Consider the following 14,938-nt stretch of genomic DNA (forward strand, 5'->3'; position numbering starts at 1 on the left):
AGCTTGAAGGTGAGAGGGGCAAAGATAGAAGGAGATGTGTGGGGCAAGATTTTTTTTACATAGAGTGATAGTTGCCTGGAACATGCTGCCAAGGGTGGTGGTGGATTTAATGGGGGGATTTGAGAGGCTTTTAGATGGGCACATGGATATGGAGGGATAAGGATCGCGTGCATCAGGCTGAAAAAGGGTCCGGTCTCAAAACATCACCTATCTGTGTTCTCCAGAGATGCTGCCTGACCCGTTGAGTTACTCCAGCACTTTGTGTCGTACTCTAAACTCTACCTCATTCAGTTATTCCCTACTGCAATTTTTTTTTTTTTTTTTGCACTATTTTAGATTTGTTCATCATTAATTTTATTTCAACAGTCGCATTGATCATTACCCAGGACTGTTTACTCTGAGGTTCAGTTAAACAAGGACCTTGTGCTCTGGTTTATTTGACAATGAACTCATCTGATATATGTTCTGATATGTGCCAGTCAGTGCAGTCATGTTGCGGTTCAGGTCTACCACAGAGTTTGCGGCACCCTTGGTTCCCAAGCCTTTCTGGGATTATACGTTTTGCCGGACCAACAGAGGTCACGGCTTTTTGGGGGGGGTGGTTGGCTTGGGAGTTGGCCTTGGGAACTGATCTGCCGGGTCGGAGTCGGCTGGGTCGGAGTTCCAGAGCCATGGCCACGGGGGGGGGGGCAAATTTGACCCGCCGATCGGCGTGGATGTCCTAATGAGGTTAACATCGGCCGCCTAGGGGCCATATTTTCGGGGGAAGTTCCAGGGTGGATTTTGTCCAGATTAAACGGGTTGGGGGTGGGGGGTGGAGGTAGGACCACCAATGCAGCAAAACCTGTACGGCCAGTTGTTGTTGACATCTTGTTCCATACTTATCAGATCCAATGAGCATGGAACTCGTGCTCATTCCATGCTCGTTGTATGATTTGTAAGGGCAGAAAGAAAATGAGAAATCAGCATCAAGAAATGAAATGAAGTTTTCGCTTACATTGGTCAAGGCATTGAATGTAAAAGTCAGGAAATAATGAGTGAGAAGGAACTGCAGATGCTGGTTTAAACCGAAGATAGACACAAAAAGCTGGAGTAACTCCTCAGAAGGTTCTTGACCCGAAACGTCACCCATTTCTTCTCTCCAGAGATGCTGCCTGTCCCGCTGAGTTACTCCACTATTGTTGTGTCCATTTTCAGGAAGTCATGATGCAGCTTTGTAGGACTTTGGTTCAGCTGCGCGTGAGTATTGGAGTTTGGTTTTCCCCATTACAGGAAGGAGGCTTTGGAGAGGGTGCAGAGGAGGTTTACCAGAATGCTGCCTGGATTAGAGGGTATCAACTTCCGGGAAAGGTTGGAGGGACTTGGATTGTTTTCTCTGGAACATTGGAGGTTATTGGGAGACTTGATCGATATTTTTTAAATTATGAGAGGTTTAACGAGGGTCAACAGACAGAATATTTTTTTCCCAAGGGTGGAAATCCCGAATATCTGCTTTAACATTTATCCCTCTCACCCTAAAGGGCACGGCTTTAGGGTTAGAGGGACAAATGTTCAAGCAGATATTCGGGGCAGGCAGAATGGTGAGCGCTTGGAACGCGCTGCCAGGAGTAGCGGTTGAAGCAGATATGATAATGGTGTTTAAGAAACTTTTGGATAGGTATAAGGATGTGGAGGGATGTTTAGTTTAGAGATATAGTGCGGAAACAGTCCCTTCGACCCACCGGATCCACACCGACCAGCGATCCCCGCTCATTAACACTATCCTACACTCATTAGGGACATTTTTTACATTTACCAAGCCAATTCACCTACAAACCTGTATGTCTGAAGAAGAGTGTCGACCCGAAACGTCACCCATTCCTTTTCGCTGAGTTACTCCAGCTTTTTGTGTCTATCTTCGGAGGGATCATGTGCAGACAGAGATGATTAGTTTAACTTGGCATCATGTTTGGCACAGGTATTGTGGGCAGAATGGCCTGGATCTTGACCGGAAATGTCATCTGTCCATGTTCTTCAGAGACGCTGCCTGCCTGACCCGCTGAGTTACTCCAGCATTTTGTTTATTTTAGTGCATTAACCAGCATCTCGTTCACACAGAGGGTGGTTGGTGTATGGAACGAGCTGCTGGAGGAGGTATTTGAGGCAGGTACTATCGTAACATCCAATAAACATTTAGACAGGTACATGGAGAGGACGGGTTCAGAGGGATATGGGCAGAACGCAGGCAGGTGGGACTAGTGTAGATGGGACAAGTTAGTCAGCATGGGCAAGTTGGGCTGAAGGGCCTATTTCCATGCTGTCACTCTATCTACAGTTCTTTCTAACAACATGAGGCTTGTTCATGCGCTGTTCTATGTTCCATGTACTGACGTATGATGATGACTAACTTTGTATTTAATTCTAGAAAGTTGTTTGCTGAAAAGCCAATTGTGTCTATGAAGGGAAGGGTCACTGAACTCGAGGGCTCTTCCTGATGTTTGTTTCTGTGTAAGCTGTTTTACTTCACCTGAAGTATGTGACACACACAAAGGTTCCTCAGGGCTCAGTGCCTTAGTGCAGCACGGTGGCGCAGCAGTGGAGTTGCTGCCTCACAGTGCCAGAGATGTGGGTTCGATCCTGACTACGGGTGCTGTCTGCACGGTGTTTGTACGTTTTCCCTGTGACCTCGTGGGTTTTCTCCAGGTGCTCTGGTTTCGCCCACACTCCAAAGACGTGCAGGTTTGTAGGTCAAATAGCTCCTGTAAAATTTTGGTTAATTGGCTTCTGCAAATTGTCCCTCGTGTGTAGGGTAGTGCTGGTGTGCGGGTGATCGCTGGTCAGCATGAACGCGGTGGGCTGAAGTGCCTTTTTCCGCACTGTATCTCTAAAATTTAAAGACTGTCTCTCAGCTGTTTACGAGGCAGGATGAATCTTGGCATTCTTACTGGTGTTGTGAGTATATCTGAAAACTTCCTTCAACATTGTGCAGTGACTGCAGATTTTTGATTTTGTCTGTTGCAGCAATAAACAGCTGTTGAAAGTTTCAGAGTGCATGTTGTCTTGAATAATAAAATGGGTATGTGTTGGAAGGAACTGCAGATGCTGGTTTATACCGAACATAGACGCAAAGTGTTGGAGTAACTCAGCGGGTCAGGTTGCACCTCTAGAGAAAAGGATGGGTGACATTTTGGGTTGGAACCCTTCTTCAGAATATTCAGAATTCAGAATTAAAACTGTTATGTTGTTGAGTTTAGTTAATTGTCACGTGTACCAAGGTACAGTGAAAAGATTTTGTTGCGTGCTAACCAGTCAGCTGAAAGACAATATATCTTGAAGAGTTTGACAAGGGAGTTATGGAGGGAGCGGTCTTTGCGGAAGGCAGATATGGGGGGAGATGGGAAGATGTGGCGAGTGGTGGGGTCACGTTGGAGGTGGCGAAACTGACGGAGGATTACTTTTTGTATGTGACGGCTGGTGGGGTGAAAGGTGAGGACTAGGGGGACTCGGCCCTTGTTGCGAGTGGGGGGATGGGGAGAGAGAGCAGTGTTGCGGGGTATGGAAGAGACCCTGGTGCGAGCCTCATTTATGGTGGAGGAGGGGAACCCCCGTTCCCTGACCCCTTCGCTCCATAGATGCTGCTGCACCCGCTGAGTTTCTCCAGCTTTTTTGTGTAACCTCCGAAAGACAATATATGATTGATTACAATCGAGCCATTCACAGTGTACAGATACAGGATCAGATCTGAGGAGAGATTAAGTCGATCATTGTTAAAGTAAGAAACATTGCTGTCGGAGTAGAGATTTAAACTTATGGAACGATTGTAATGTGTGATTGCAGATCCACGTTTGTGACTAGTGCACAAATGTTGTGCTCAGAAAAGCAGATTTGGTGAAGTTATTTGCATTTGGTTTGTGCCTGCCTGCACTTTGCATTTTGCCTTGAAATGCAGATCCATTTTCCCTCCAATGTGAGCTTAGTGATGCAGTACCAGGGACTCTGGTCAAATCCCAACCTCATAATGAAGTCTCTTTGCATTACTGTATAGCAATAATGTTGTACGTTCTTGGCAAACATGTGCTTATTGGAGGCTGTTTTTAGACCTTAGAGACACAGTGTGGAATCGTTTCGCCGAACACCTCCGCTCAGTCCGCATTAACCAACCTGATCTCCCGGTGGCTCAGCACTTCAACTCCCCCTCCCATTCCGAATCCGACCTCTCTGTCCTGGACCGCCTCCCTGGCCAGAGTGAGCACCACCGGAAATTGGAGGAGCAGCACCTCATATTGGGCAGTCTGCACCCTAGCGGCATAAACATTGAATTCACCAATTTCCGGTAGCCCTTGCTGTCTCCTCCCCTTCTCAGCTCTCCCTCAGCTCTCGGGCTCCTCCTCTTCCTTTCTTCTTCTTCTTCGTCTGAAGAAGGGTTTTGGCCCGAAACGTTGCCTATTTCCTTCGCTCCATAGATGCTGCTGCACCCGCTGAGTTTCTCCAGCACTTTTGTCTACCGTGGAAACAGACCCGTTAGCCAACCTAGTCCACGCCGACCAGCGACTCCCCCATACACTAACACTATCCCACACACTAGGGACAATTTACAATTTAAACTTAGTCATACTGCACAGAACAGGCCCTTCAGCCCAAATCCTCCGTACCGACCAGAATGCCCCATCTAAGCTAACCCCATTATCCCATGTTTGGCCAATAGCCCTCGAAACCTTTCCTATCCATGTACTTGCCCAAATGTGTTTCAAATGTTGTTATAGTACCTGCCTCAACTCCAGCTCATTCTATACATCCACCACTCTCTGAGTGAAAACATTGCACCTCAGGTTCCTATTCAATCTTTCCCCTCTCACCTTAAACCTCTGCCCCCTGGTTCTTGCTTTCTCTGCCCCGAGTAAAAGACTCTGTGCATTCACCCTATCTGTTCGCCAGTTTGATAAGAACACCGCTGATCCTATTGAGGAATAGGCTATAGAATCTAGGTCCTAGCTTGCCCAACCTCTCCCTGTAGCTCAGAGCATCAAGACCTGGCAACATCCTCTTGAATCTATCCTTCACCCTTTCATGTTTAATGGCATCATTCCTATATGGTGGCAAAAATGAACACAATACTCCAAATGCGGCCTCACCAACGTCTTGTACTGCTGCAACAAAACATCCAACATCTATACTTAACACGCCTGCTGATTATCTCAACAGTTTTATAACAATCAAATCATTCATCTTTTTGCCACAGCGCCAGTGACCCGAATTCGATCCTGACCTCGGGTGCTGTCTGTGCGGAGTTTGCACATTCTCCCTGTGACCGCGTGGGTTTCCCCCAGATGCTCCCATTTCTACCCACATCCTAAAGACGTGAAGGTTTATTGGCTTCAATTGGTCCTAAGTGACAGGAGCAGAATTAGGCCATTCGACCCATCAAGTCTACTCTGCCGTTCAATCATGGCTGATCTATCTCTCCCTCCTAACCCCTTCTACTGCCCTCTCCTCATGATCCCTGACACCCGTACTAATCAAAAATCTATCTATCTCTGCCTTAAAAATATCGACTGACTTGGCCTCCACAGCCTCCTGTGGCAAAGAATTCCACTGATTCACCACCTTCTGACTAAAGAAATTCTTCCTCGTCTCCTTCTTAAAGGAATATCCTTTAATTCTGAGGCTATGACCTCTGGCCCTAGTCTCTCCCACTAGTGGAAGCATCCTCTGCACATCCGCTCTATCCAAGCCTTTGCCCCTAGTGTGCAAGGAGTGGATGGGAAAGTGAGATAACATAGAACTAGTGTGAACGGGTGATCTATGGTCGGCATGGGCTTGCTGTATCTCTAAACTAAACAAATTATTAAAAACCCTGGTGAAATTGGCAGGAATTCAACTAGGCAACGGTTAAGAAGAATTACGTTCTGTGACGAATAATTGAAGCATAAAAGGGCAAAGGATTTCAATATATTTTAACGTAATATTTGTATGCTTTGAGCAACGTCATGGTGCATCTCACTGACAGAGTTCCACATACCATTGCTGTTCAATTATCTTGAATGGAACTTTTTCTGTTTGGCCAATTTTATTTACTACTTGAAATCCATAACTAGGAAGGCAAAGTCTCAGAGCAATGTTAATCGGGCAATATAGATGTGGCCAGAATATTTTGGATACATTTGTCAATTTTTTTTCTGCTTTTCCACTTTTAACTTTAATCAGTGGAATTTACTGTGTTGGGTCATTTTAGTTCCACAAAGAGTTGATTAAAAAATGCACCTTCATGAAAATTAATGTCATTCTAAAGAGATTGAAGGTTACTTGAGTCTTTTGGATAAATTGGTTTCTATGGACAGATATGTTGGCACCAGAATATGTGTATTAACAGATATGTTGGCACCAGAATGCTGTTCCTTTCTGATAATCAGCTAATGCCAATTCAGCAGCTATAACATTTTCTTTATTATCTAATTAAACTCTTCCTGTTATCCATCTCCCCAATAAAACTAATATATAATTTAAAAAACCTTTGTATTCTCTGTAACGCTGGGTATTGAGAGGAGACCTGACAGACGTACGTAAAGTTGTGTGGGGCAGAGATAAGGAAGAGAGTCAGAACTTCCCCCCCACAAGAGGGCATAGCCTTACGGTGAGATGGGCAAAGTTTAAAGATATGCAGGGCAAGTTTTATTTGCACAGAGGATGCTGGGTGCCCGGAATGCGATGCCAGGGGTGGTGGTGGAGGCAGATACAACGGTGGAAATTAAGAGACTCTTAGGTACATGGATATGCAGGGAATTGAGGGATATGGATCATGTGCAGAGGACATTACGCTTGGTACAGCACCTAGTGGACCAAAGGGTCTGTTCCTGTGCTGTACTATTCTATGTTCTATAAGCTTGTGATTATTCCATCAGGACCCAGTATGCACCATAGGCTACAAAAAAGGTTGAATGCATTGAAAACTGCTTTCAATACCTGCACTTCATGTTCTCGTGAATGATTTTCACATCTGCTTTAGAATTAAAATTCAAAATCAAGGATAGGTTTGCTGGTAAAATTATTACTGATTTCCACAAAAACCCGAAATTCATAGAACACAGAACATATAGGACAGGAGCAGGCCCTTCGGCCCATATTGTCTGTGCTGAACACGATGCCAAGATCATCTCCTATCTTCCTACAAATAATCCATGTACTTAAATTCCCTACATATCCATGAGCCTTTCCCAAAGCCTCAAGCACCATCATCGTATCTGCCTCCTCCTCCACCACCACCCCTGGCAGCGCGTTCCAGGCACCCACCACCCTCTGTGTAAATAATGCTCTTTTCATGTACAAATAGACAAGTAACACAGAACCAATATTCAAAACCGCTGAACAATAAGAGAGAAATTCTTCTGCATGGTTTAATGTCCTTCTGATAAATTACAGTTGGTTTTTCTGCACTGAGCAGAGAATGTGTCGTGTGTATTAATAGAAGCATCGTGGCTGGAAAATTTAATGACACAAAGCACATTCCTGCATTAGTTTTAAACAGCGAGGAAACAGGCTCTTCGATCCACTGAGTCCACGCCAACCAATGATCACTGTACGCTAGTTGTATCCTACACACTAGGGACAAATTATACAAGCAAAATAACCTACAAACATGCACGTCTTTAGACTTTAGAGACCCGTGTGGAAGCAGGCTCATCATCCCAGCGATTGTCCCATGTACAATCGCACTATCCTACACACAATTTACAATTTTATTGAAGCCAATTCAACCGTACACACCTGCACATCCTTGGGATGTGGGAAGAAACCGGATCACCCAGAGGGAACACATACGCTCACAAGGAGAACATATAAACTCCACACACACGCATCATCCGAGGTCAGGATCGAACCCGGATCTCTGGTGCTACGAGGTAGCAGCTCTACCCGCTGCACCACTGTGCCGCCTGCTGCAAAGAAACAGTTCAGCATGTTCTATGTGGCTAAGCCTAACACTTGTTAGACACGTCGATTGTCAGTGAACCGTAGTGATTCTGTAGCTAATGTCCTCACCGAATAACGAGGGAAAAAGATAGCCAAGACATTGGCAAGGCCACATTTGTTGTGTTGGGCTTTGGTCACCATGTTATAGGAAAGATGTTGTTATGCAGGAAAGGGTGGCCGAGAAGATTTACATGGAAGTTGCCAGGACTCAAAGGCCTGAGCTATAGGGAGAGGTTTTGCAGGCTTGGACATTATTCATGGAGTGCAAGAGGCTGAGGGGTGATCTTATAGAGGTGTACTAGACCATAGAAACATAGAAAATTGGTGCAGGAGGAGGCCATTCGGCCCTTTGAGCCAGCACCGTTATTCATTGTGATCATGGCTGATCGTCCCCAATCAATAACCCGTGCCTGCCTTCTCCGCATATCCCTTGATTCCACTAGGCCCGAGAGCTCTATCTAACTCTCTCTTAAATCCATCCAGTGATTTGGCCTCCACTTCCCTCTGTGGCAGGGAATCCCACAAATTCGCAACTCTCTGGGTGAAAAAGTTTTTTCTCACCTCAGTCTTAAATGGCCTCCCCTTTATTCAAAGACTGTGGCCCCTGGTTCTGGACTCACCCAACAATGGGAACATTTTTTCCTGTATCTAGCTTGTTCTATAGACATAGAAACAATGAAAATAGGTGCAGGAATAGTCCATTCGGCCCTTCGAGCTTGCACCGCCATTCAATATGATCATGGCTGATCATCCAACTCAGTATCCTGTACCTGCCTTCTCTCCATACCCCTGACCCCTTTAGCCACAAGGGCCACATCTAACTCCCTCTTAAATATAGCCAATGAACTGCCCTCAACTAATTTCTGTGGCAGAGAATTCCACTCATTCACCACTCTCTGTGTGAATTTTTTTTTCGCATCTCGGTCCTAAAAGACTTCCCCCATGCTTAAACTGTGACCGTGTTCTGGACTTACCCAACATCGGGAACAATCTTCCTGCATCTAGCCTGTTCAACCCTTTAAGAATTTTATAAGTTTCTATGAGATCCCCCCTCAATCTTCTAAATTCCAGCGAGTGCAAGCCGAGCCTATCCAGTCTTTCTTCATATGAAAGTCCTGACATCCCAGGAATCAGTCTGGTGAACCTTCCCTGTGCACCCTCTATGGCAAGAATGTCTTTCCTCAGATTAGGAGACCAGAACTGTATGCAATACTCCAGGTGTGGTCTCACCAAGGCCCTGTACAAGTGCAGTAGAACCTCCCTGCTCCTATACTCAAATCCTTTTGCTATGAATGCTAACATACCATTCGCTTTCTTCACTGCCTGCTGCACCTGCATGCCTACTTTCAATGACTGGTGTACCATGACACCCAGGTCTCGTTGCATCTCCCCTTTTCCTAATCGGCCACCATTTAGATAATAGTCTACTTTCCTGTTCTTGCCACCAAAGTGGATAACCTCACATTTATCCACATTATACTGCATCTGCTATACATTTGCCCACTCACCCAGCCTATCCAAGTCACCTTGCAGCCTCCTAGCATCCTCCTCACAGCTAACACTGCCCCCCAGCTTTGTGTCATCCGCAAACTTGGAGATGTTGCATTCAATTCCCTCGTCCAAATCATTAATATATATTGTAAATAGCTGGGGTCCCAGCACTGAGCCTTGCGGTACCCCACAAGTCACTGCCTGCCATTCTGAAAAGGACCCATTTACTCCTACTCTTTACTTCCTGTCTGCCAGCCAGTTCTCTATCCACATCAATACTGAACCCATCAATACCGTGTGCTTTAAGTTTGTATACTAATCTCTTATGTGGGACCTTGTCGAGAGCCTTCTGAAAGTCCAGATATAACACATCCACTGGTTCTCCCTTATCCACTCTACTAGTTACATCCTCGAAAAATTCTATAAGATTCGTCAGACATGATTTACCTTTCATAAATCCATGCTGACTTTGTCCAATGATTTCACCACTTTCCAAATGTGCTGCTATCCCATCTTTAATAACTGACTCTAGCATTTTCCCCACTACCGATGTTAGACTAACTGGTCTGTAATTCTCCGTTTTTTCTCTCCCTCCCTTTTTAAAAAGTGGGGTTACATTAGCTACCCTCCAATCCTCAGGAACTACTCCAGAATCTAAAGAATTTTGAAAAATTATCACTAATGCTTCCACTATTTCTGGGGCTACTTCCTTAAGCACTGTGGGATGCAGCCTATCTGGCCCTGGGGATTTAACCACCAATGGGGCCTTTAATCCACCAATTTACCTACCATCACTTCCCGACTAACCTGGATTCATAATTTAATATATTTCTATAAGGATTTTCCTCCAGGATGCACCGAGCCGCAGCCTGGTCCATGCCGGTCACCAGGGCGAATTCGGCACAGAGACTCTCACGGCCGCGGCGCAACGCAACGCTTCCGACGGCCCGGGACTCTTGCACTGAGGCTGCTCCATGGCCGGAGCTGCAGCGAGCAACTCGCCAGCCCGGCAAACACTTGCCAGCCTCGCTGCCCGTCAGCATCTGCCCACGCCGGCCGCTGCTTCTGCTTCCATCCCTCCCTCCGACCCGGATCTCCAACACCCACGACCAGGTTGCACAGAGCACAACAGCGCCTCGTCCAAAGCCGGAGATAATGAAACATGTCCAGCTGCAGCCCCCCCCTGGTTCCGTGGTACATATACCTATCTACTGCTGCTTGCTGGACATGGCCTTACATGCTGCGCTGGGTGATACTCCTCCACTGCCCGGTCCGTGTCTTTCAATGTAAATTTGCATGGGGAAATGCTTTGGAGGTGTTCGGTCAAGTGAGAATAATAGAAAATAAAAATGCTGCTGTCTTGTCAACGGATGCGCACACAAGCAGTTGATATTAGTTTTGAAATTCATCGCGATCAGCGTGATAGCGTGAAAATTGGACGGAATGCGTGATTCTCACGCTCAATGCGTGAGAGTTGGTAGCTCTGACATTATGCACTAACTCCAACTTCACAGTGACATAACAGTGAATCAGGAGAGAGAAACATGGACTACTGTGTCACTTACCAATATTTCACCCCGGACTATTTCTTTGCTTTAGAAATGCTTTAGAAATATGCAAAAGAAATGGCTTTTGATCACAGTTATAATAATGAGTCACGTAGCCTTGAATAATTGAAATGTATTGAAATAATAAGAGTAATGCTCAAATAGGGTAAGAGAGAGATGATTCACAATTTTTTTCAGGGCGGCACAGTGGCGCAGCAGGTAGAGTTGCTGCCTCGCAGCGCCAGGGATCTGGGTTTAACTCTGACCTGGGGTGCTCTATGTGTAGAGTTTGCACGTCCTCCCTGTGATCACGTGGGTGTGTGCTCCGGGTGCTTCGGTTTCCTCCCACACTCCAAAGATGTATGGGTTTGGTACTTAATCGGCCATCTGATAATTGCCCCTTGTGTGTTGGGAGTGGATGAGAAAATGCAATAACATAGAACGAGTGTGAAGGCGTGATCGATGGTCGGCGTGGACTCGGTGGGCCGAAGGGCCTTTTTCCGTGCTGTATCTCTAAAGTAAACTAAATTATCCACGGGAATCTTGGATCTCGTTTAGTTTATTGTCACATGTACAAGGTACAGTGAAAAGCTTGTGGTTGCGAGCTATCGAGTCAGCGGAAAGGCAATACATGATTACAATCGAGCAGTCCACAGTGTGCAGATACATGATAAAGGGAATAACGTTTAGTGCAATGTTATAGTCTGATTAAAGAGAGTCCGAGGGTCTTCAATGAGGTAGATGGGAGGTCAGGACAACTCTGCTGATCTACCTCTTCTCTCTTAACGTCTCCAAGACAGACAGCCAAAAAGGGGGGGGGGGGGGCGGGAAGAGGGGGGCATCAGTTAATCAATAATTGTCAGTCCTGCTGGATATTACGCTGGAAGATATTCTCAATGAACCCTGGGAGGAGCCTTTTTGGTGCATCAGTTCACGCATAACTTAAGTTAAACAGCTCGGACTTCAGAAACTCAGGTGATATGTTTTATGGAGTGCGAGTGCATGTAAAATGGCTAGGTAGCGTTGATCGCTCTGTTTTAATGCTGCTGGTGGCTTTGTAACATTTAAATTATTGGCATTTTTTTCAGCTCGGTGGAACGTTTGAGTTCTGCTGATAATCGTACACATCGGGGCATAAATATATGAGCGAAAAACTGTCACCAATGTGGTGCGGTGAACTGTTGTTAGATTCAGCACACGGGTGCTGAAATTGGAATGAAATATCGAAGTACGAGGTGCCTTCTACATGGGAAATCGCCTCATGATGAATAAATGTTGGCTTAAATAAGATCAACATACTTCAAGAGTGATAAATTGGTGCTAATTATGTTTGTGATTTATTGCAGTCATAATCATCGGCAGACGTCATTTCGACATCCACTGACTGGGCAGATTTCTCCAGACAACATTGAGTACATACTAACGGAGCAGTAAGTGTTGTGTGTGCGCAGTGGCGTATTGCAGCTGAGACTGTGCAACTTGAATTTAGAAGCAAATATCACAACTGCCTCTGATTACATTGATAGTGAATTGAATTGAAAGAATCAACATGGAAACAGGCCCTTCAGCCCATCGCGTCCAGTCCTACCATCGATCACTCGGTCGCACTAATTCTAGTGATCAGGAACTGCAGGTGCTGGTTTACCAAAGAAGACACAAAGTGCTGGAATAACTCAATGGGTCAGGCAGCATCTCTGGAGAACATGGATAGGTGACGTTTCGGGTCGAGACCCCTTTTCAAACTAAAGGAGAAGGGTCCCGACCCAAAAGTCATCTATCCATGTTGTCCAGATTTTCTGCCTGACCTGCTGAGTTACTCCAGCACTTTGTGTCTTTTTACTGTGCACCAACATCTACAGTTCTTTGTGCCTACATGAAACTTTCTATTCTGTTTAATGATCTTAAGATCCTAAGTGATAGCAGAATTAGGCCATTCGGCCCATCAAGTCTCTCCGCCATTTAATCATGGCTGATCTATCTCTCCCTCCTAATCCAATTCTCCAGCCTTCTCCCCGTAACCCCTGACACCTGCAGTAATCAAGAATTTATCTTAAAAATATCCATTAACTTGGCCTCCACAACCTCTGCAGCAATGAATTCCACAGATTAATCACCCTCTACTAAAGACATTCCCTCCTCATCTACTTCCTAAAGGGAAATCCTTTAATTCTGAGGCTCTCTAGTCCCAGATTCTTCCACTAGTGGAAACATCCTCTCCACATCCACTCTATCGAAGCCTTTCACTATTATGTTTCAATTAGGTGCCACCTCATTCTTCTAAACTCCATCGAGTACAAGCCCAGTGCCATCAAACGCTCATCGTATGTTAACCCACTCATTCCTGGGATCATTCTTGTAAACCTCTGGACCATCTCCAGGGCCAGCATATCCTTCCTCAGATATGGTGCCCAAAATTACTCGCAATACTCCAAATGCGGCCTGACCAGCGCCTTACAGAATCACAGCATTACATCCCTGTTTTTGTTTTCTAGCCCTCTTGAAATAAATGCTAGCATTGCGGTTACCTTGTTATTCGGAAAACAGACTGAAGACTGTTGCTTGTGATTAGTGGTTCTGGTAAGATCTGCCATTTGCAGGGCAAGTTGATTGAGGCCACACATGTACAGACCCACTTAGTACAGTGCTTGCAGGAAAATATACATACTATAATTAGTGGCTTAGTGGCGGATAACATCTTGTACCTCCAGTGATACAGCTCAGACAAGCAGTAGTTCGAGTTTAGTTTTTGATATACAACATGGAAACAGGCCCTTCGACCCACAGTTTAGTGTAGAGATACAGTGAGCCCTTTGGCCCACCAAGCCTGCCTCAACCATCAATCACCCACAGACTAGTTGATGTTTCGGGTCAAGACCTTTCTTCAGACACGAAACCTGTAACCCGAAACATCACCCATTCCTCTCTCCAGAGATGCTGAGTTACTCCAGCATTTTGTGGCTATCTTCGAACAGCATCTGTAGTTCCTTCCTGCACTTCACATCCACTCCCCGCACATTAGGGGCAATTTACAGAAGCCAACTAATTTACAAACCATCGTGTATTTGGGATGTGGGAGGAAACCAGAGCACCGGGAGGAAACCCACGCAGTTACGGGTGGAACGTGCAAACTCCACATACAGAAAGCACCCGAGGTCAGGATTGAACCCGGGTCTCTGGCGCTGTGAGGCAGCCACTCCACCCGCTACACTGTTGTACCGCCCATGAATATGAGAATTTCAGTTAGCCCTTCCAGAATAAATATTATGAAAGGTTTCAACCATTATTTGGGTTTGGTCATGCTATCGAAACTAACCAGTTGAGTGCAAAACCAAGTTTTTTTCTTTGAGCGGTAAGTGCTTGAACACAGAGCACTGGAGTGTGTGGGGATGAGGAATGTTATAACAAAGGTGTAGTGTCCGACTTTATTAACCAATGCAAATTACACAGTCATTCTTCATTAATAACATGGATAACATTTTAATGCAATAAATGATGGATGGGAGTGGATAACTGTTTACATCCGTGTAGTTTAGTTTAATTTAGTTTAGAGATACAGCATGGAAACAGGCCCTTCAGCCCACTGAGTCCATGTTGACCATCAATCACCTGTTCACACTAGTTCTATGTTATCCCACATTCTCATCCACTCCCTACACACTAGGGGCAATTTACAGAGGGCCAATTAACCTACAAACCCGCACGTCTTAGGATGTGGGAGGAAACCAGAGCACCCGGAGAAAACCCACAAGGTCACAGGGAGAACATGCAAACTCCACACGCAGACAGCAGCCCAGGTCAGGATCTCGGGTGTCTGGCACTGTGTCGCAGTGGCTCTACCACTACGCCACTGTGCCACCCAATGTGTTCTTGGTGTTGAAAGTTGCTCTGGGTATAATCATGGAACATCTGACGTTTGTGGTGAGTTGATTCTTCAATCACCTCTTGATTTGCTGAAC

General features: G+C 45.6%; 1 protein-coding gene across 1 annotated transcript in view; it reads left to right on the forward strand.

Moving 5' to 3' along the window:
* The window catches only part of plekha7b (pleckstrin homology domain containing, family A member 7b), a 308,621-nt gene that overhangs the window by 163,002 nt on the left and 130,681 nt on the right, over positions 1–14,938 (forward strand). Inside the window, exon 4 of the mRNA XM_055649873.1 lies at positions 12,329–12,412. Within this exon, the coding sequence (XP_055505848.1) occupies positions 12,329–12,412 (84 nt within the window). The remainder of the gene's footprint in view (positions 1–12,328; positions 12,413–14,938) is intronic.

The sequence above is a fragment of the Leucoraja erinacea genome, chromosome 18 (assembly GCF_028641065.1).
Source record: "Leucoraja erinacea ecotype New England chromosome 18, Leri_hhj_1, whole genome shotgun sequence".
NCBI classification, from domain to species: domain Eukaryota; kingdom Metazoa; phylum Chordata; class Chondrichthyes; order Rajiformes; family Rajidae; genus Leucoraja; species Leucoraja erinaceus.